The sequence below is a fragment of the Scleropages formosus genome, chromosome 5, assembly GCF_900964775.1.
Source record: "Scleropages formosus chromosome 5, fSclFor1.1, whole genome shotgun sequence".
Lineage (NCBI taxonomy): Eukaryota > Metazoa > Chordata > Actinopteri > Osteoglossiformes > Osteoglossidae > Scleropages > Scleropages formosus.
The window spans coordinates 28702871-28723906 of NC_041810.1; the positions used below are offsets into that span (position 1 = coordinate 28702871).

At 41.0% G+C, this 21036-nt stretch overlaps 3 protein-coding genes across 9 annotated transcripts; 1 reads left to right on the forward strand and 2 right to left on the reverse strand.

Moving 5' to 3' along the window:
- Nucleotides 1-179: 179 nt before the first annotated feature.
- psmd13 (proteasome 26S subunit, non-ATPase 13) lies at nt 180-4545 on the forward strand. The gene is made up of 13 exons (XM_018765366.1): nt 180-369; nt 1407-1485; nt 1622-1656; nt 1854-1909; nt 2038-2081; nt 2195-2281; nt 2395-2566; nt 2714-2793; nt 3089-3214; nt 3307-3369; nt 3478-3558; nt 3706-3822; nt 3960-4545. Exons 1-13 carry the CDS (start codon nt 269-271, stop codon nt 4053-4055), a joined length of 1137 nt encoding a protein of 378 aa, XP_018620882.1. The 5' UTR covers nt 180-268; the 3' UTR covers nt 4056-4545.
- A 2683-nt stretch (nt 4546-7228) lies between these two features.
- On the reverse strand, nt 7229-8682 carry cox8b (cytochrome c oxidase subunit 8B). The gene is made up of 2 exons (XM_018765251.2): nt 8432-8682; nt 7229-7448 (listed from the first exon to the last, which is right to left on the reverse strand). Exons 1-2 carry the CDS (start codon nt 8540-8542, stop codon nt 7356-7358), a joined length of 204 nt encoding a protein of 67 aa, XP_018620767.1. The 5' UTR covers nt 8543-8682; the 3' UTR covers nt 7229-7355.
- A 1636-nt stretch (nt 8683-10318) lies between these two features.
- tesmin (testis expressed metallothionein like protein) lies at nt 10319-19623 on the reverse strand. Of its 7 annotated transcripts, XM_018765245.2 has the most exons (16): nt 19346-19623; nt 18267-18675; nt 16729-16860; nt 16485-16538; nt 15950-16118; nt 14816-15015; nt 14593-14672; nt 14385-14462; nt 14057-14159; nt 13578-13715; nt 13213-13355; nt 12185-12340; nt 10816-11030; nt 10655-10732; nt 10486-10546; nt 10319-10394 (listed from the first exon to the last, which is right to left on the reverse strand). In XM_018765245.2, exons 2-13 carry the CDS (start codon nt 18669-18671, stop codon nt 10958-10960), a joined length of 1731 nt encoding a protein of 576 aa, XP_018620761.2. In that variant the 5' UTR covers nt 18672-18675; nt 19346-19623; the 3' UTR covers nt 10319-10394; nt 10486-10546; nt 10655-10732; nt 10816-10957. The 7 variants fall into 7 exon arrangements, with proteins under 7 accessions (XP_018620761.2, XP_018620760.2, XP_018620765.2 ...); XM_018765244.2 differs by having other exon boundaries at nt 10486-10732; XM_018765249.2 differs by lacking the exon at nt 10319-10394 and having other exon boundaries at nt 10415-10732; nt 10816-10904; nt 11018-11030.
- Between the last annotated feature and the right edge of the window lie 1413 nt (nt 19624-21036).

Below are 21036 nucleotides of genomic sequence, written 5' to 3' on the forward strand. Positions count from 1 at the left end.
TCTTATAGATTTTTAGTCATATATTTAATATATAATTACTGTTTCAAAAATTTCTAATTGTGGGAATTTCTGAGAAAAAAAAGTCTACGACAATTTTCTGCCGGTGAGGTGAATTTTTAGTTCCCTCTACACTATAGTTAACTCGGCCGCTATGACCCTCCCGGGTCGTTTCCCGACATGCACTGCAGAAGCGGTGTGTACATTCTTCGTACAGTAACAGTAAGAGTCTCTTGCTACAGCGATACGTTGTACCGAGACGACGTTCACAATGAAAGATGTCACCGGGTACCTCAAACAGCAGCAGAGCAAAAGCTCCACGCCTGAACTGGCGAAAGAGTGGCACTCCTTGGAGGACCTCTACAACAGAAAGTAAGCCGGGGGGGGGGAAGGCGACGGTTCGGCGAGACTGAGGAGTCTCGCGCTGAGTCATGTTGCTAAGCTAACGTACATGGACTTCGAGGCCCCAGGGAGCTAAAATATTTCCATTAATTGTGCATTTTGCTGCTGTGCGACCTCTCTGGAAAGACGTCCGTATTAAAAACTCCGAAAGTCAAGCGGCCGTTTCGTTTGAGCCTTCAGCGAACGCGCCGACATTCACATTTCATTCGTGTTACTCTGAAGAAAGTTGTTAGCTTAGCTACGCAGAGCTAGTTATTATTCGCGTTTGTTGATGCCAGGAGCTTGTGTTTTTTTTTTTTAAAACTCATATCTGTGTTATGTTTTTAATTGTTTGTTATTGTCTTCACTGGCGGTCGAAGTGAGACTGAACCACTGATCGTATAATTAAACCTCCCTTGGCCGGTTTTTAACACACACACGATCAGTAGTCCATCAAGGTAAAATACAGTAAATCGTCTCTTTGGAGAGCAGCAAAATTCGGAATGGAATCTGACTTTGAGTCTGAAGGTTTCCTCTCCACTTACTTAGTACTCAAAGGGACTTACTCTGAATTACTGCAGTAAAATATTGTATGAATAGGTAATCATTGTGAAGTGGGGTATCTAAAATTGCAGTCAAGGTAAGCAATTCAAATCCCACTCTTGTTGTTGTGTTCTTGATCAAGGAACAACTCAACTGGCTTTAGTAATACAGTAAAATACTCAGAATCAGATCTGTAAATGGTCAAATACTGCAAGCCTTAGGATAAAAGAGGCCAGAGAATCAACAAATTTAAAAATATTTGGAAGTGGGTAGTAATCATAGTATATTTCTTTCTGTATATAATGTAGCTTTGTAGCCTGCATTGTAATTGTTAGTTTAAATCTCAGTGTTTTTATTGTTGTGCTTGTGAGGTGATTTTAAATATCCACCAAAGTACAGACACTGTTGTATTTGTGTGTAAAACGTGGTCACGAACTCACTGTCACTCACCCAACTGCTTTGTCTCTTGTCTTGAATGTGACCAGGTTGTGGCACCAGCTTACACTGAAGCTCACAGATTTTGTGCAGGATCCCTGCTTTGCCACGGGAGATGGACTTATTCAGGTAAGTGAGAGATTTTCACATAATGAAGAAATGCTTTTTTAACTTACATAATTTGGTCTTGTCTGCACACTGTCTTAGAAACTTCTCTCCACATTCAGTGTTAATGCAGCGCATTTTTTTTTTTTTTTTTTAACAGCTCTACGAAAACTTCCTCTGTGACTTTGAACACAGGTTAGGCATTTTTATGTTTAATAACTGACAGTATCAAATGGCGGCCACTTAGAATTGTTCTCATGTTCTTAAATCTGTCTTGAAATGGATTGGGAACATTTTGGTTACAGCTCTTAAAAAGGTGTAAACCTATTCGTCAAAGTGAATCGTGTGTTTCTTCTTCATGTGATGAACTTGTGATGTCTTTTAACTGACAGAATCAATCCGCTTTCCCTGGTGGAAATTATTCTTCATGTAGCTCGACAAATGACAGGTAAAAACAGATATTAAAGTTGTGCTTTCTCTCTGTTGTGTAAAGGTTGAAACACAAGGTCATATTTGTAAATAGTTTTGTTCCCTCAGATAAGCCTGAAAGTAAAGTACTTTTTACATTCTTTACAGATCCCAATGTTGCTATCACCTTCCTTGAAAAGACAAAAGAAAAGGTAGCCCTCAGCTTTTAAATTATTTTTGGGCACTGTGAACATGTAGTAGACAACATATTACACAGGGGTTTTCTCTTTAAAGTCACTTTTTGTCCATCTCTTTCAATGCTTAGGTGAAAAGCAGCGAGGAAGCAGTAATTCTTTGCAAGACCTCCATTGGTAGCCTCAAGCTGGAAATAAATGACCTCCCAGCAACAAAGGTATTTCTGACCCAAATGGGTATTTTTCGTATTTCTGACTGCATTTGATGCATACCACAAGTTACTTTGATGTTTGACAATTGTCTTTATCCCAAAATTCTGGGTTCTTCCAGAAAATAATTGAGGACGTGGAGGAGATGTTGAACAACTTGCCTGGCGTGACATCGGTCCATGGACGCTTTTATGACCTCTCCAGCAAGTATTACCGCATCATTGGGAACCATGCGGCCTACTATAAAGACGCCTTGCGCTACCTGGGATGTGTGGATGCTAAGGACCTTCCAGGTATCACCTACAGTTAACATGGATTTAATTATCAATAGAAATGTTACAGCTATGATTCCCAGCTTTGTTGTTCATCTGAACTGAGAGCTGTAATTAAAGCAATGGTTGCTTTATGTCCTGTTTATGCCCCGTTGTGTCCCCTTACAGAGGCAGAACAACAGGAGCGAGCTTTCACACTGGGGCTGGCTGGACTCTTAGGGGAAGGTGTTTATAACTTTGGAGAGCTAGTAAGAAAATACTTACTGTTTTTTAGTTAAAAGCAGCTTAAGCCTACAAACTGTACACAATTGTATATTTTACAGCAGAAATTAATGTAAAGTGAAATTCAAGGTTTAAGTCACAGGTTCCCTCGTGATTAAATTGAATTAACCTTCACATACTAAGTTTATTACTTTGCACACTGAGCTCCCTCTTGTCATTTACTACCATTGTCTTTCATGTTTCCTGTGCTTTTCAACATGTGTACTGTATTTTCAACTCTTTAAATGGTGCAAGCAGTCATTAAAATCTGGTTTTTCACAGCTCATGCATCCGGTGCTGGAGTCTTTGAGAAACACAGACAAGCAGTGGCTCATAGACACACTTTATGCCTTCAATGGGGGCAATGTGGAGAAATTCCAGGCATTCAAGCCAGCATGGGGCCAGCAGGTAAGGATAAGTCGTCGTTCTAGTGCTTCATGGCCTTGGCTGACATGAGATTGAGATATTTGCCATTTCCTGAGCGCCAAAATTTTTTGCAGCCTGACCTAGCAGCCCAGGAACACAAACTGATGCAGAAGATTCAGCTTCTTTGTGTGATGGAGGTAAACAGCTAATTTAATAGTTATTTAATGTTTTGGTTTAGAGGAAAGAACCCATGAAAAGCCCATGGATTAATTTCTGCTTTAATGGCATTTTCTCCTCCTTTCCAGATGACATTTACCCGCCCAGCCAATCACAGACAGCTGACCTTCCAAGAAATAGCACACAGCGCTAAAATCCCTGTGGATGAGGTAAGTCTGTCCTATTTTGAATAAATGACTCTTGTTCAGGTATTCCTTCTGCTGCTACATTTGACTTCCCTGGCAGTGTTAAATTTGTTGCCTTTTTGTGTTGTGCAATTTGAGCTTCATGCACAGTATCCTCAACCCTTCTCACAGGTTGAGCTACTGGTGATGAAGGCCCTTTCTGTGGGGCTCATTAAAGGCAACATTGATGAGGTTGATCAGAGGGTTCAGATGACCTGGGTACAACCAAGGGTACTGGATTTGCAACAGGTGAATGTCTGATTTCTAACTATTTGAGGCTTTTTAAATCCCAGATTGAGGTTTGACTGTAATGTACATTGACTTGTGTTTCCTCAGTGGCGAAAGTATAAACTTCCAGTCTGTGACCTCTCCACCTGTGTTTGCAGATCAAAGGCATGAAGGAACGTCTGGATTTGTGGTGTGGAGATGTGAAGAACATGGCCATGCTGGTGGAGCAGCAGGCCCATGACATCCTGACCTAGAGTGGTTTTCCAGCAGTTTCTGCTTGTTTGTCCAGGTTTCATGAGGATCTTTCAGACCCCCGCAGCCCAGGAGCATTGTCTCTGACTGTATTTTGGAATAGTGACTGTAAGAGGACTGCAACAGCAGAATCCAGAATGCAGAACCTCTTCTGAGTACTGTTTTGTATTTAAAGTTGGATGCCATGTTTTATTCAGTTTTTTTAAATTTCTTTAAAACCTGGTTTTGGACCATGTATCTTTTTCCATGCATTTTTGCCCTGTCCAGTCAGATGGTCTGATGCATTTTACTTACTCATTAAACTCTAAGCCGTTAGAGCTAGAAAAAAGTTCTTTTCTGTAACAGACTCCATGTTCAAAGAGGACAAACTTAGTATTAAATTGGTGAATGTGTAATGCATCCAGTTCTTTTGTACTGAAGAAAGTTTCCTAAAAATCTCTACCACTTTCTGGCAGGGAATGATATCTTTCCTCAGATCCAATAAAGGTAATCCAGTCAATAATTCTTGTAACTTGTCTTTGAAATATTGAAGAGGAGGTACACATATTTTGCTATGCAATTATGAGTGTAGGAGTTACCCATGAAGAGATCATTTTATTTACTTACTCATTATCTATTTTGGCTTGAGGCTCTGTCTCTGGCCAGAAAGCTCTTGTTCATAGGACAGTGTACACGCACACACACATAGACTTCACCAGTCACACTTCCACCATGCAGTGTGGTGTTCAGCTCGTACTATTTTATATTTCCATACAGTTGGCAGTTCTGCTGGAACCATTAAACTCCATTGCTCTCTGGTATTAAATAAGGACCTTTTTTAGGACTTCAACCCCTGGCCTTCAGCTTATTAGCCCCCCATCCTTACCCACTGCACTACCTGCATCCCTGCAAATAATATAAATCACTTTAGAAGGGGAGCCCCTCTAAACACTGGAAGAATACAGAAACTTCACTTGTAATGCTGGGTCTACTTTTTTTTTTTTTAAAAAAATAAAGCTTACGCCAGCAACTTGTACAAAAAATGATAGATTGCTCAGGTTTCTGGAGGCCTCATGAATCTCTCTCTTTAAAAATCCAGTAATAAGTATTCATGAAACAGAAAAAGAAAAAAAGGATATCTAAATCTGTATGAATTTACCACACCTTCAGAAGAGAAATTTATTAGTTTTGTAGCTCTTGTGAGCCTTTTTGTGGCTTTGTTATTCACATTTTGGCCCCAAAAATGTCCATGTAAATTACTTTTGTAACATATATATTCTCAAACACCTACGTTAGATTTACCCATCTATCTGAAATCCCAAAGCTACAGGCAGTCCCCGAATTACCAAGGAATTCCATGTCCTCAGTCTGTCTTTAAGTCAGATTTGTACGTTAAGTCGCAACAGTTAGGTGTGGGTATCTAACGTCAGTTTGTCAAATATGTCTTAGTATATTGTATACCTTTGTATGCCTAAAAAACATTAAAGAAACACTTTGGATACATGAAAACACCTTAACAATACAGTAATAATAATACAATGTAATGATAATAAATGTAACTACAGTATTTATAAGCGAGATACATCGAAAGAGAAATGTTACTTCTGTCATGATGAACAGAGGACATGGAGGAGGCTGGACCCAAGTGTAGGATTTTTTATTCAGAATCAAAGTACTAGATGTGTTCTCGTGGACGGACGAATGGTCGGTCGATCGGTGAACTGAGCGGAGGCAAAGATCCAAAATTGTGGTCGAAGAACAAGGCAGGCGGTCGTTATCAAAAAGACGTGGGACGGAAATGGGGAACGATTAGGGGCAGGAGTCGAAGAGCTAAAAGTGAAGTAGGTTTGAAAACAGTGGGGGTGGGAATGTCTGGTGTAAGATTCCACAACCTGGAAGAAGTGTCTTGTAGCTGAGCGCTCTCTCAACGAGAGACGGACAGTGTGTGTGTGTCTGTGTGTGCGCGCGAAACATTAATGTTCGCTTCTCCATTGTTTCTTGGCGTTTCACCTTTTGCTTTATTTCCTCTTTAGTTTCAATCGTGATCGTTTCCTTAAGTTTCTCTTGGATGCATCACCATCTCTTCTCTCTCATTTATGCTTTGGTGCCATGGTTAGGAGGGTAAAAATTAAAAAATTAAAGTCAAATACAGCAACACACGTGACACTGTTAACAGGAAAAGAAGGAAGGAAGTCTGTCCTACCTCTGGCTCACGCACCCCGCCCGCGAGCCAACAAACCGTTGTAGACATGCCATGTTCTGATGTGCTTGCAAAGTAGTGCCCCCCTTTGTTATTAGAAACCATCGTACATAGAATAACTCAAATTCTTAATAGGCTTAATCATGAAGTTCTCATTTCATTGTTGTTTAAGGGTGAGGAGAGTGGAGGAGGAAGGGGGAAAGACAGAAAAAAAAAAAAAAAAAAAAAATCAACTTCCAGTCAGTAAGTGGGTGGTTCATAAGTACTTAAGTCAGCTGTTTGTAACTCGAGGACTGCCTATTCTGACATGAAGCACCTCGCTCAAGAGTACAGTAGTACCAGAGTACTATGGAACCACAACAGCTTCATAAGTAAAATGGAGCAAGTTTTAATAATTCAGAACTTTACCAAAATTATCAGCCACATTTCTCTTGCCTTAATAGCACCTGTACTGTCTGTTGACGTCTTGTCCCTCTGCATTTTCCCTTGCCGGAATTGCAGAACACAATCCAGTTCGAGCCCATCTTTCATGAACAAACCTGTTCTCGACCCAAGAGGCCTGCTCCGTACACTGGTTTTGTTCAGCCTGAACTTTTAACCTAATTAGCCTTGAATGAACGTATGGGACAAGCGGTTCTGAAAATGTGTGTGTGTGTGAGAACAGTTAAAAAAATGCAACTGTTAAAATGTTATTCAAAGACCATTCCCCACAGTTAGAGAATTCCTGCTGATAAATCCACATTATTTAATTATCTAGTTGATCTATGTAACTTCTGAAACCCAGTGATCAACTATTCAGCAAACTCATTAATGAAATGAATAGATTTGTATTAACTCACAATTAAACAACAGCTGAAACTACTATGAAATACTCTACAACTTAAATGACCATTTTGCCATTACTCTTCTACTTATTGCATAAGTAACCCAAATTATTTGTCAAAATCACCTCCCGGCTCATTTTGAGCAACTTCCATTCAGCACAATTAAAGCCAGTATTTTTCCATTGTCAGTTTATTCAGAGTGAGTTGTCAGTGTGCATTTCTTCATATTGAGACTTTCTTCATGATGCCTGCAGGTAACCAGGTCGCTCACCCCCTGGGGAGGGGGGTTCAGTGGCTTCTCAGCGTTTCTTGTACTCCTCCAGGTTCGCCATCACCCACCCGGACGGCACCAGAATACAGGCAAACAAGATGACCATTGCAATGGTTTGGTCCTGGAACAAAAATTTGTAATAAAATAATTTAAAAAAAAATGGAGCAGATGGTGGCTACAGCTGCAGTTCTACACTTTGAGAACCCAGACAAAACCTAACCCTGCTGTAGTACCTTTGATCATGGTATCTAACCCTGAATTAACACAGGGAAGAGAAGAGGAAGAAAAAAAAAAATCTGCCACTTTAGCTACACAGATAAATTATTGCAAGTAGCTGAGAGGACAAACATAATATGGTATGTTGTTTTGGAGAAAATCAGGGACTAAATGAATACACCATCTCGAGCCAAACAGGGAGACACAGCAACGTGTGTCAAAAAGTTCACTCAAGGTCCCCCAAAGCCCCCATGGAGAGGGGGCAGAGAGTGAAGTGACTACATCCATGCCAAACAAATCAGTAAATAAAACAGCACCTGCAGGTCACATGATCAGCACCCACACGAGGATACACACACACACAGTGTCATAAAAATGGATACATAAAACATTGTATCCCACTGATCACAGTGCTCCAAGTACTCAATTCCAGCCAGTGAGAATAATAATCCCTCCATTGCAGATTAACCGCTATACTTTCTTACATTAAATTAAAATAAGAATATAGATATAAATTAATGCATCCAAGATGCAGGTTTCGCTCTGGGTGTCGTTTGCTGTCCTACGTGATGTGTGTCGAGGGGACAATGGCGCGCGCGGCGCCTGGTGGTGTGGAGTTCGCAGCGCTGCCGGTTTAACCCTAAATCCGCACGTGACGTGCGCTCTGCGCTAAAGTCCACACAGTGCGATGTCCAAAACAAGAAATAACAATCGAAGAGTTTTTTTTTGTTTGTTTGTTTGGTTGAAACGGACGTGGGGGGTTCTGGAAATTTCTGAAAAAGTACCCCCCCCCAAAAAAAAAAAAACTTAAGAAAAAGCGCACTGGAGACACTGTAACGCTGAAGTGCGCGCGTTGGACCTTCGAGCGCAGGGCAGCGCCGCACTTACAGCCACGGAGAGGTGGTGCTTCGGGGGCTTCGCCGTGATGGTCGCTCGGGGGGTCACCACGGGGCTCAGCGTGCGTCTCAGAAGGTGGAAGGATCTGTTAAACCCAGACATTGTTCTTCTTCCTTGCAATCCCTCTTCTCGTGACTTTTTAAGTGACAAGAATAACGAATACGACAGGGTCGAAATGCGCGGCTCCGAATGTCCTTCAGAAAACGCGTGCGCAAACTTTGTTTATCATGCGCCAACTTTTTTTTCTTTTTTTTTCTTTTAAGGTCAGTCTATTTAAAAAAAAAAAAAAAGTGTGAGACTTTTTAATTGGCCAAGCCTGGTCTGGGGCAGCGCCCCCGTGTATAAATATCTCTCGCACACACTTTCGCTTAGTTTCGTTTTTATTATACGTGTCTTATGTTTTACTCGCATTGTGTTTGCGTGTTTTGGAAGCGTCGGCTGACATTGAAGTGATAATTGAATATATTTCTGGAACATTCTCTGGATAGGGAGGGAAAAAGAACAGGTGCTGTTTATAACGTCGCCAGAATAACACTGGAGGTCGGAGCGCTTTGATTAAATGCACCTGAACCGCGCGGTTCAAGAGCTCGAGGTATAAAAAGTGGAATTTTTATTTTTTTTTTCTTTCTTTCTTTCTTCTCCCCCATGTTAGCGGAAAGTGAGCCGGGTGTGTTAAGGGTGCAGTGTAAACGGGTTCGACGAATTACACTGAAATATATATATTGAGCAGTTATGGTGTGTTGTTAATCATGGTGTCATTTGTGCACCTGCTGCTGAAGGTCAGTTGACAAATAAAAGAGTCGGAGAAACGTATTCGTCAGCTTTGATGACGTTTTCAATAAAGTTTAATCGTACACGTGTTGTGAGAAATAAATGACTCGTCTCTACACGTTGAGATTTACATTTATTCATTTAGTAGCGCTTTTCTCCAGAGAAAACACAATTTGTGCATTTAGAGATACGCATATATATTTTTTAGTAGTAAAAATACACAGATGCTAATGAACAAAACAGGCACTGTTTAATAATCGTCCTCCGTTAATACGACAATCCGCACGTGACGCACCTTTTGAGCGCGCGAGTCTCCAGACCCCCCGCCGCTCAAACGCAACTAAAATATGACTCCAGAGTATGATTTATGTGAACCTTCTGATATCTTTTTTTCCCTCCAGCTCTGTAACTTCTTAAAAGCAGCGACGCGTTTTTCTGAACGAAAACATGGGTATAAAATGCACTTATAACGCAAAAATAATATTTATTTGGAGTAGTAATTCATGTTGTCAATAAAATACCGACGCTTTTCACACACGTTTTGCCGACACTGAAGATTTACACATTTAAACAGCCCGAAAATATATTCTCTGTTAAATGGATGGATAGAATTTCTCAATGAAAATGAACTGAGTACATTTAATTAAATGGACATAATGCACCTTAATGTACACAGCAGTGATGTCCTATGAGAGAAATACAATCCAAAATGTATGTATTGTACATCCGTGGTTAAGAGAAAAGGTGACCTTCAGTTCCGCTTTATCTCAGGTAATGAAATACGAAATTTTCCGATGCCATGAGCCCTCGGATCTTCCTGACCCCCACAGGCTTCAGATGTTGAAACCCTGAGAAAGAAGAATGAAGGATCGGTCAAGAATGCACAGGATGCTGCACACTGCTATTGTTTTCATTCTAAAGACAACATGGACATGTCATTAAAACCATTTCACATAAGATAATACAATGAAAGTGGTCAAAAAGGTTGGTCAAACATCTTGTTCCAAACTATTTTATGAAATTAAAATGCTTTTAATCCAATCAACTGTATGGCGTTACACACTGAGAACCCCGAAGGTCCAACACATTGAACCACACTTGCCTTTGAGGAGACTGGACCAGTTGTTCAGTACTGATTTGTACACATTGTCTTCTTCGTAGTCTTGTGCAAATCTTCTTCCATCTGCAAGTGGATAAATGTTCTGTAAGTGGCCTGAGTTGGATCTCACAGCTCAGCTACCAAAAAGGTTCTGAGTACTCACTGACAGCCTTACATTTTCCTTTGAGGTACATCATTGACTGTGGACCCCAGTTTTTTGCATTCAGTTTATTCTGCTGAAATTGTACACAGCAAGCCATATGAAACATTGACATATTGTAGAATCACCAGTGCCAAATACGGTAAAGTCAATAGGTTCATCAAAACTTTGGATGATGTCTTACCTTTGTACCGGTGCATGAAACCACGGCCAAGAAGATCCATATGATTGTGCAAGTGCACATCAGTGTAGTTCTCTTCTTCTGTGAAAGGAAGGTCAAGTGTTATTAGATTTTTATTTTTAAACATGCTGGCAAGGTCATTAGGTTACACACACGCCACTCACCATTTCACCAAGAGGAGTGTTTGTATGTTGGCGAGCAGAACCATCTGTTGCTTCTGGCGTTTCCCCCCTTCTTTTATTCACATGAACAACTGAAAACAACAGGATCTCAGGTTCAATACTCCCCTCTGAGTGAGGTATCTCTTCAAGGTACATGTCCTCCGGTGAGGAAAGAGAATACATTAAGCTGCAAACAGATGCTCACGTCAAGGCCGTAACTGCAGTAATGAAAACGAAAAACAGAACGACTGGTCAGCGTCAATCTAGGTTTTTCAATTTTTGAAACCTTGCTATTCGCATCGTAACATTGCGACTATACATTTTGCTTTCACATTTTCAACATTGACAAAGTATTTGTTGAGTTCACTAAAACACAGGTTTGCATAAATTGCAACATTAAAAACGTAATAACAATCATTTTGCCGTTTATGGGTTTTGAACTCTCAACAACAATCTGACTTCAGTGCCTTTTTTAAAATTACAGCTGAACCATCCTCTGAATTAATAACTGCTATCTGTCCTTAAATGGTGACCTAAAGAAAGTTGGTCGAGAAAATATGGTCGACCAAAGAAAAATTCCTGCCCAGGGTGAAAACCACAAAGCCCGTCTTGATTGACATTGTCACCCATGCTATTCACCATCATATTAATTGGACAGATAATTTTGATCAGTCCAAAACTCCACAAACATACCGATAAATAATAGTAAGATTCCCACCAATCTTTTTTGTATAAACTTATGCACACATGTGGTAGCTGCGAAAGCAATCCAAGTACTGGGGCAACTATAACAATATTGAAATCCTTGGTATTCAACAATTCTATACTCATAAAAATGATTTCAAACCTTTTCTTTATTCATGTCATCTTATGAATGCCACCTATGTTTTTGACATGGTGACCCACACTTATAGAATGTTGTAGGTGTGACTGATTCCGAATAAAAGATTCAACCCGACAGATTGAATTATGCCTTTATATTGTACTCTTGACCTGACAAAATAGTACATAAATCTTACAGAAAATAAACATAAAATATACTGTGGCATATTTACTTTTAGATATACTGCATAAATGCTGATCATATGTCTACAGTTGTAATGCTCTAACTCAATCTTCCAAATAGGAAGGAATAATAATTAGTATTAGTTATGTTAATAGAAAAATAAATAAAATAAGGATTTAAAAAAATCAACCCTAAACTTACAAAACAAAAAATTATTAAAATACAAAAATAATTTTTTAGAAATTAAAAAAAACAAATGTGAGTCAAACATATACAAGACTTCATTAGAATCATTTCTTCTATATGGAACAATAGTGTCTCCTTCATCAAAATTAGACCTGTAATGTTCTGGGTTTGAATATTGACCGGATGATTTGCGTCAGACACTGGCCAAACTCTTGCAGAATCATCTTCTCAGCTTGAGGCGGAGTGTAGCCTTCCTTTTCGGCCTCCTCGGCGCAAGCAATAAGACAGCCACATGTTGCTTCCACAACGTCAGACGTGATGCACGCGAGTGGACACCTATTAAACACAGAGATCGATTGCAGCAAAAGAAAACAGGGATGCATCTGGCATCATCTGCAATCTGCAATTGATTGGAACACAGAAAAAAAAAAAATCTCACTGGTGAGTAAATGGGACAGGTGCCAGAATCTATAGATGTTTTCCCAGTTTTTCTTCCATCAGCCATTTATTTACCACTTTAAGTCATTTATGCTGAAGCAGATAGGATGAAGTCCCACATCTAATTCAAGTTGGGGCCTCGGAGACAACTTAAATCAATAACATGTTTTATAGCCCATATCTTACATTCAGCTCTACTGAACTGATCAAGAGAGAGTTTCTAATTTCTTTAACATTCTACACAAAATCCATACTCAAGAGCCTTTTTCACTCTTACTGACAATTTCATTACTTTTATGATTTCTCAGACACTGCGGTACAAATGTCACTACAGAGGGAAAGAAACTCATTAAAAATTTAATGTGAATGAAAAACACGGTCCAGAACATAGCTCCATATTTCTAAGTAAGACGAAAGTAAATCCAACATGGGTCCAGACAGCCGATCTTCTCATGATTGTTTTATTTAACTATAAGTCATTCTCCCCCAAACTGCTAGCTCATGAGTCAATACATATTTGGAAAGAGCCTTAAGTCCAACCCCACCACAGCGACACTAATTAAAATCCATCGCACATGGTTTTCCTCAACCAATCGCTATCTATTTGCATCTCTTACTGCAGAAAAGTCGGTAAAACCTTTCAGAAGGTTTCAAGTCCAGAAGTACAAACATTTGCAAATTAGCTTTGCTCACTAATTATTATTTTTTTTTATAATGGAGGATTTCATAAAAAATTCCCAAGGATCTCAAATCTAATTAAGGAGACTTACTTGCTGTATTGATACAGGTTTCCCTTGTATGAAAGGATATTGTCATTTTTACACCTAGCATAAACACCCTTCGTCTTCTTGAAACCCTCTTCATAGTTCTTACAGCCCACGCACTTGCAGGTAGAGGAACATATGGTGTTGGCCTACATGGGGTCACAGGTACATACAGTCAGCTTGTATTACAGCCTAATATTTGTACCACAGGTGTTCACTATCCCAGGGTCTCCCAACGAAGGCTGAGCTGGCAGCCTCCAGGTGACACATCCATGTCTTGAACCTCTTCCGGTTGCCCTCAACATATAGATGTGAAGCATCAGCAGACCCATGGGAGCCTTTCTGGTCATACTGGTCAAGACACGACTCACCTCATAACACTCACAGTAGTTCTTCGTGCAGCCAGAGCGCTTGCAGCTGCAGCCCATATTGTGACGCCCCTTGACTTTGCCCCACTTCCTGTTGCCAATTTTCGGCTGAAAGGCATCAGGATTTCTCTCCAGACAGATCTTGTATTGTTCCCACAAAAGAAAGCTGTATAATTATTTCAGTAATGGAACGAGCAAAAACGGCAAAAGTCACTCACATAGCTGGGAATTTACAGCAAGATCCTTGTTTTATAATGTCAACAGAATAACCGTTATTCTAAATTCAGACTAAAAAAATCGAGATTACTTGGATTTGTTCATTCAGACAACATTAAACATACAATTATTAATCTCATTTGACAGGAAGTTCTTCTGTCATTCAATGCAACCGATGAACACGATGGGCCGCAAAATTAAACTGTACATGTAGTTAATACATAGAAAATGGGAAACACAAGAAGGGATTCACACGGCCCTTATACCTTAATAGCCTTGTAGCGCTCATGCGCATGCTCCATGTTGTTGTAGCAGTTGGCGCAGTTGCAGCGGATGCATAATTCTCCGTTTGCAAAGCAGTCACAGTAGCTTTGGGCCAGAGGACACACTTTCAGTGATGATGACCAACAGTGATGACATACCAATATGTAGGTACATTCAGCAACGTATAGCACAGAGCACTCTACCAGTCCACCAAAGGGTCCCTGCCATCCAGCCCTCACTGTCCACATGACTGTCCTATTTAAAAAGCTGTGGACTTGGTGCAAAGGCTCACATGCAGATCAAAGAGAATCGTGACTCACAAACACTTACAATTTGAGGCACTGCGATTTCATGCACTGGCAGGCCTTCCTCGCCCCAGAGTCCCAGTAAGTTCCAGAATGCTGGTTCCTGCATCCATCGCAACACAACACATTCCCCACTCACCATCACAGCACAATAACTGCACTTAACAGTCCACAATTTCATCAACAGCAATTGAACATTGTATTCATAATTTTTACGATGGACCCATCCTTACCGTTCGAGAGGTATCTTTGGCTGGGTCTCAGTGAGTAATCCCTTGGAATCAGGAAACACGTTGCAGGCTGTCTGGCTGAACTGTTCAACAGAAGGTAGAATGACTCTGCTATCTGTGGAGGCACCTTCTTCACTGGCTGCTGATTTTTTTTCTCTATTTAAGAAAGCCCATGTGTTGCCATAATACGATTCAATTCAGCAGTGACTACACAAATATGGGTTACCTGAGAAATGCAGGGTTCAGGAAGGGAGTTGGAGCTCCAGCCCCTCTTGAGGGTCTCAGGTGGAACATCACACGTGACAGTGGGAAAAGTGGGAGCGGCCTGGATGAAGGGCAGGCTGGGTGAGGCCGGGCCAGGCAGAACCATGGTGGGGTGTGATCCTGCAGGGGTCGGGGACACCATCTGCCCGAGGATGAAGGTCTCTGCATGGGACAAATCTGAATGCGCTACAGGCACATAGAATGCAACTAAGAGATTTCTGTAATAAAAACACAAACACATTGTCTGAAATCGCTTGTCCCAAGCAGGGTCACAGCAAGCCGGAGCCAAATCCAGCAGCACAGGGAACAAGGCTCGAGGGGGAGGGGACACACCCAGGACGGGACGCCAGTCCATCACAAGGCACCCCAAGCAGGACTCGAGCCAGAGAGCGGGACCTGGCCAAGTACTTGGGGAAAAAAGCTATAAAGTGAGAATACTTCCCAAAATAATGTTCTTAATTAATAAACTTCCTACAAAGCTTAGTAGCCATCCATCGTCAATAACCGCTTGGCACGGTGGGTTGATCCCCACCTCCGTCTGTAGTACCGTTCAGCACGGTACTCACCCTAAATTGCTCCAATAAAAATTACCCATTCAAATAAATTGATAAATAATTGTAAGCTTGTAACTAATAATTACATTATAACTTAACATTGTAAGTCACTTTGGAGAAGAGTGTCAGTTAATGAATAAATGTAATTATGCAAGTCTTTATTGTTCATTTGATATTGAATATTCTGAAATATTCCAGATATTCTATATTCTAAAATTCTGTACATAGAACATTTATATCGAAATATTCTTACACTGGTACAGAGTCCAACACATCTGATATATGACAGATGAGTGGCATTAAAAAATGTCTGTAAAACACTCTGCAGAAGCAGATTTAAGCACAGTCCTCCAGCGAAGCACTAGGAGGCATCATCCCTCTGTTGAGGCACAACAAAATTGCTTTTCCTCCTTCATCCTTCTGCTTTTCACTGGTGGTATTTTGTGACAGTTTAAATGTCAGTATTCACATGGGGCAAATTTGATGCATAAAAACCATATGAGTAATGATAAAAAGTATGGATATTTCAATGTGAGTCTAACCTTTCTCATGTGTGTCACTGAGCTCAGGAGGTCCCCTGTGGGATGCGCTGGGGACCTGCTGCTCAGAAGCATTAAGAACTTGCCCAGGGAGCACACACTGCATGTCGTTCATCTGGACCAGTTTAGTGTTGTTCACCAGCATCACAGCACCACAAACGCTGCAGCGAACCTGGCAGAAGGAAGACGAAAACTTCAGCAAGAGGCTCCGAGTTCTCCGTCCAACCCAACTGACTCGGACAGAAAAGCATGAGCACGCCTGAGCAACCTGGGCAACACCTGTATGGGACAAACTGGACAGAAGAACAAAATCAAAGCTACGCACTTGTTGTTCTGCAGCTCTGGAAACAAAGAAGGAAAAGGAAGAGCTGGCGCATCATTTCCTGATCAGACTTATTAAACAAATGCCTCATGGGAAACAAACGAGTTGTGAGCAAGCGGACTCACGTTTTACACTGGTACAATGAAGATCAAGGTCCAATGAAAGGTCCAATGAAAATCAAGCCATTTGGATGATGTCTTATCAAAACAGCCTCACCTGACACATGTCCGGTCCCTTCATAGCCAAGTTTTCTCCCATGTGGTCAAGGGTCTGCGAGAAAAAACAAGTCCAACAAGTTAATGATATCCAACACGAAACACACACGCTGAGTGTAACTTTACGCTATAAATTTAATTAAAACCCAAAGATCAAACAGTGTGGAGCTGATAAAGTGCTCTTGACAAGACATGCACAAGAAAAGGGAGGTCTAAAGTTTGACATTTTAAATGGTGAACCATACAGGCTGACATTTCTCAATCCTGGTTTGGCACACGGGCTCCCCGGACGTTTCCTCTTTAACAAAGACTCCTTCGCCCCTTTGCTCTTCTTTGCATCTAGAGGTCATGCAGGCTGCAGCGTCACACAGCTCTTCCTGGATTTAAACAACACAGAAGTGTATTCATGAGACGCACCCAAAAACAGCTGCAACACACATCTGTCCACATATGGGGGAGGGGGGGGCTAACGCCACACTGAAACACTCCTACAATAATGTTCATATTATTATTTGCAGGAAATTGTACACAGCTGCTGTCTTTATGATGTAACAAAAACTGTTTTAAATAGAATTAAACTGTGTTGTGTTTCTGGTCTGAAGGCTACACTGATGTCTTGGTGCAAATTAAATATTTCTTCAGACTGTTTATAAACAGTATGGCATTGGGGACTTCACATATGTGAAGAGGGCATTGGTTGGTGCTGCTAAGGCATCTGGAGAAAAAGTTATCTGGGGATCAACTTTCATTAAAATGTCTTCACATCTATTGATGTGACCACATCTGTCAAATACAAAGTTTGCATTCAGAGCTAAGAACTGAGGAAAAAAACCTAGGCTTATAATACTTACAAACATGAAACACATCTTAAATCGATATTCTTTGCTCCAAATCAATTGGCATGTACTTAACAGGCCATGTTTCCAAATTCTATAAGTCAGGTCACCGGATAAAAATAGATAAGCAGTTACAGTTTTGTATGTTGACTTTCTGAAGAATGTGCTCATTCTCCACACTTGCTTACTATATGTTACATTATACATAATGAATGGAGAAAAAACACTAAACAGTCATTCTGTTGTACTGCCTGTACAACCCCCTCCGTGTACTTGATGTAATGAACAGCTTCATTGTTTGAATCGGTTCATGCCTTGGGGGTATATGTGTGGGGTCAATTAAAGCAACATGTACTGTAGGTCAAAAAAGTACAAATCATGTGGATTGCAGAGGCCTCTCTTTTTGACGATCATTTTGAAGGCGAGGAAACATGATCGTATTAAAGGTATCCCGTTGAAATAAATCAAAGACCTTGACAAAGGATGAATGCCATCACACAGCTGTTCATACAACAGATGTCAATTCCCAATGAAAAACTTCACGATCATAAATGTGAAGTTTATATTACAAGCAAACTTAGCTCACTATTTCCCAAAAACACCACAATCTTGTATTTCCAGAGAGACTCTTAGTCTGAGCTGCTTGCATCAAGAAAAGGCTTTTCAGAAAGCCCTTGTCTGAGGACTGGCCCTAAAACTTCTCAATAAACCTAACAATGAATTTTATTAAACATATGCAATAATTATAAGACAAACAGTCTGACTATTGGTCAAAGTGTGTTTTGCATCTTGCAAAAAGGGCAGGCCTAAATGAATGCAAAAGTACAGTTATATTTTTTTTTTTTTTTTATTGTTAACACATGTATTTTGCAGTGTTGATGCCATAGAAAATTTCCGTTTTATGCAGACGTAGTGCTTTCTCTAGAAGTTGTGCCACTGCGACCTACCCCCGTGGGGAACCATGGGCAGCCAAGTCCCATTTCTGGGACTGATTCCACAGGCATCTCAAACAAAGTGGGCTCTGATGCCATGGCACTGAGGGTGACATTGGGGAAGCAGCTCGGGGTGGCCAGATGGCGAGGTGGATGAAAGCTGGGGCCATGGATCCCAAAAAGGAGACAGGTGCCATTCCCCTGGTCATCCGGACATCTCAGCTCGAAGACATCTCCTTGCGAGGGACACTCGTCTCCTTCCAGGCTGGTGTCTGAGTGGCCCCTGCTGCTGTTCAAGTTCGTAAAGAACTTCTGCCCACTGGCTGGGCTGCTGTAGCTTTGCGGGAGAGACCCCGCTGAGCGCTGGGACAGATCCTCATAGATGACATATGGATGCTTATCTTCTGTAAAGGTCTTCATTCTGCTGTGAAAGCACAAAAAACCCTTCAACAAGTCTGAACATACAAGAAGCATCATAATTACACATGATTAAACCAATGCAAAAAACTTGTGGGCAGCATGGTGGCACAGCGAGTGGCGCTGCTGTCTCACAGCACCTGTGTGATGTAAGAAGACATGGGTTCGATCCCTGCTCAGTCTGTGTGGAGTTTACATGTTCTCCCCATGTCTGTGTGGGTTTCCTCCAGGTGCTCTGGTTTCCTCCCACAGTCCAAAGACATGCTGTTTAGGTTCACCCATAGTGTGTTCCCACTGATGTATAGATAAGTGACCCATTGTAAGCAGTGTATCTAGCAGTAAGCCACCTTGGTGAATAAGGTGTACGGGCTGATAACACTACACAGTATCCATTTGAAGTCACTTTGGAGAAAAGCATCAGGTAAATATGTAAATAAATAAATGTAAAAATGGCACATGATACTACAAATAAACATCATGCTTTTTGGAAAGAAAAAGACAACAACTAGCATTAACTTCATTTTTCTTGGTCTTCTAGGCTACAACTAATGACGTCACTGGCTGACAAACCAATTTTCTCTTAACTACAAAGGGGAAGACTTTTACTCAACTGTAAAATCCGGCCGGATCAACAAACAAAAACAAAAACAAAAAAAAATCTATCGCTGCACTCGTACCTGACAGCATTCACTGCGAGGAAAGGACATCTAAAGGGTGTGAAAACGTATTATTCTCCGTTAGTGAAACTTTGCGAAGCGTAGTTGCAGACACCTGCCAAGCTGTAAACCATCTTTTTAAATCTAGGCGACCTCGCGCGACTCCACAAAGGCGCGAATGACTAAAGCGGAAGTTGCGATCCTTCGTGCCTCGCCAAGATGGCTGCGAGCTCGGCTGTGATGAGGAGTTTCGCGAAGTTTCTACCAGTTGATGATGCTGGTTTTATTTACATTTACTGTATTTATTCCCAGTCGTGTTTTCTTAGTTTTTAGCAATTGTTAAGTAATTGAATTCACTCATTGTACGAGTATAAAATGAAATATCTACCACAAGCTATGCAGCGCACATAGGATATATAGAAAAATATAAATTATACATAATACACACATATATATATATATATATATAAATACAGAATATATATAAAAATACAAAGTAAAATAAAAATAGTACAATTAACAGAATAATTTAGCATAAGTTCTTAAGTGTTGTTTACAACGCTTGCATACTTGCTTTATTTTGTAAGTCAGGTGTGCTAATACTGCACTACTGACAGTACCGCATTTACAGCATTTTACTCTATATTTAATAATGGCTTCATTATGTGCTATTTCCATTTTTCCCTCCTATAGTTTTGCCTGACAGATCTCGTAGACTTTTCTAGAACTCCCCTGTGTGACCTGGGCTCCATTTTACCGCCTAGGTCTCCAGGGTCTCGCTGCCCTCACAAAGGCGTCAGAGATATATCAGTGTTTTTCTTCGTTTTTCACAAGAAATATGGTGTCAGAAAGTATGCGTGTTACATAAGAGTGACAAAACATATTTTTCAGAGGAAAAAAAAGCCCGGCAGTGGCATTAGACAGGGATGTTCTGTGTTTTCTGCATCTATACCTATCTTACCATATCTTCAAGCCTGTTTTCTACAAACGACCTTTAATAAGAACGGTGACGGCCGGTTCCACCTGATGTTCTTCACTCCAACAAGTAAATAAATAACACTTAAATGCGAACAAACCTCATAATTGAATATTTTTTACAATTAGCATTACATCAGAAAGCTTGCAGTCCACAGCCATTATTTTCTGACCCTGCTGACCTCAGGATGCTTTGGTTCACAGCCTTTACAAATTGAGCACACTAGAATACATACACTGGCTGAAGCCACGTGTCCCAAGTGGGGTCGCGACAAACTGGAGCCTAACCCAGCAGCGGAGGGTGAAGGGCACACTCAGGATGGGACGCCAGTCCATCTCAAGGCACCCCAAACGGGGATCAAACCGCGGACCTGCCAGAGAGCAGGACCCAGCCAAGCCCGCTGCGCCACCACGCCCTCTCGTACTAGAATCTTCTAAACAAATTCCCCACATTTCATTGGTCTTTGAACACAACAAACACACTCCTGAGCAAAATCGGCAATTTCTTCCAAATTGCTGTTCCAGCCGTTATTGCTCAGCTTAAATGGAGGTTGAAGGTGGGGGACAAATACATATAGTTTTACCCTCTAATGTGGGTGAGTAAAATGTTTCTTGCTGGTTAACAGTAAAGTCTTTGTGAAATTACAAAACATTATGTAATACTGAGGGGGTGCGGTGGCGCAGTGGGTTGGCCCACGGTCCTGCTTTCCGGTGGGTCTGGGGTTCGAGTCCCGCTT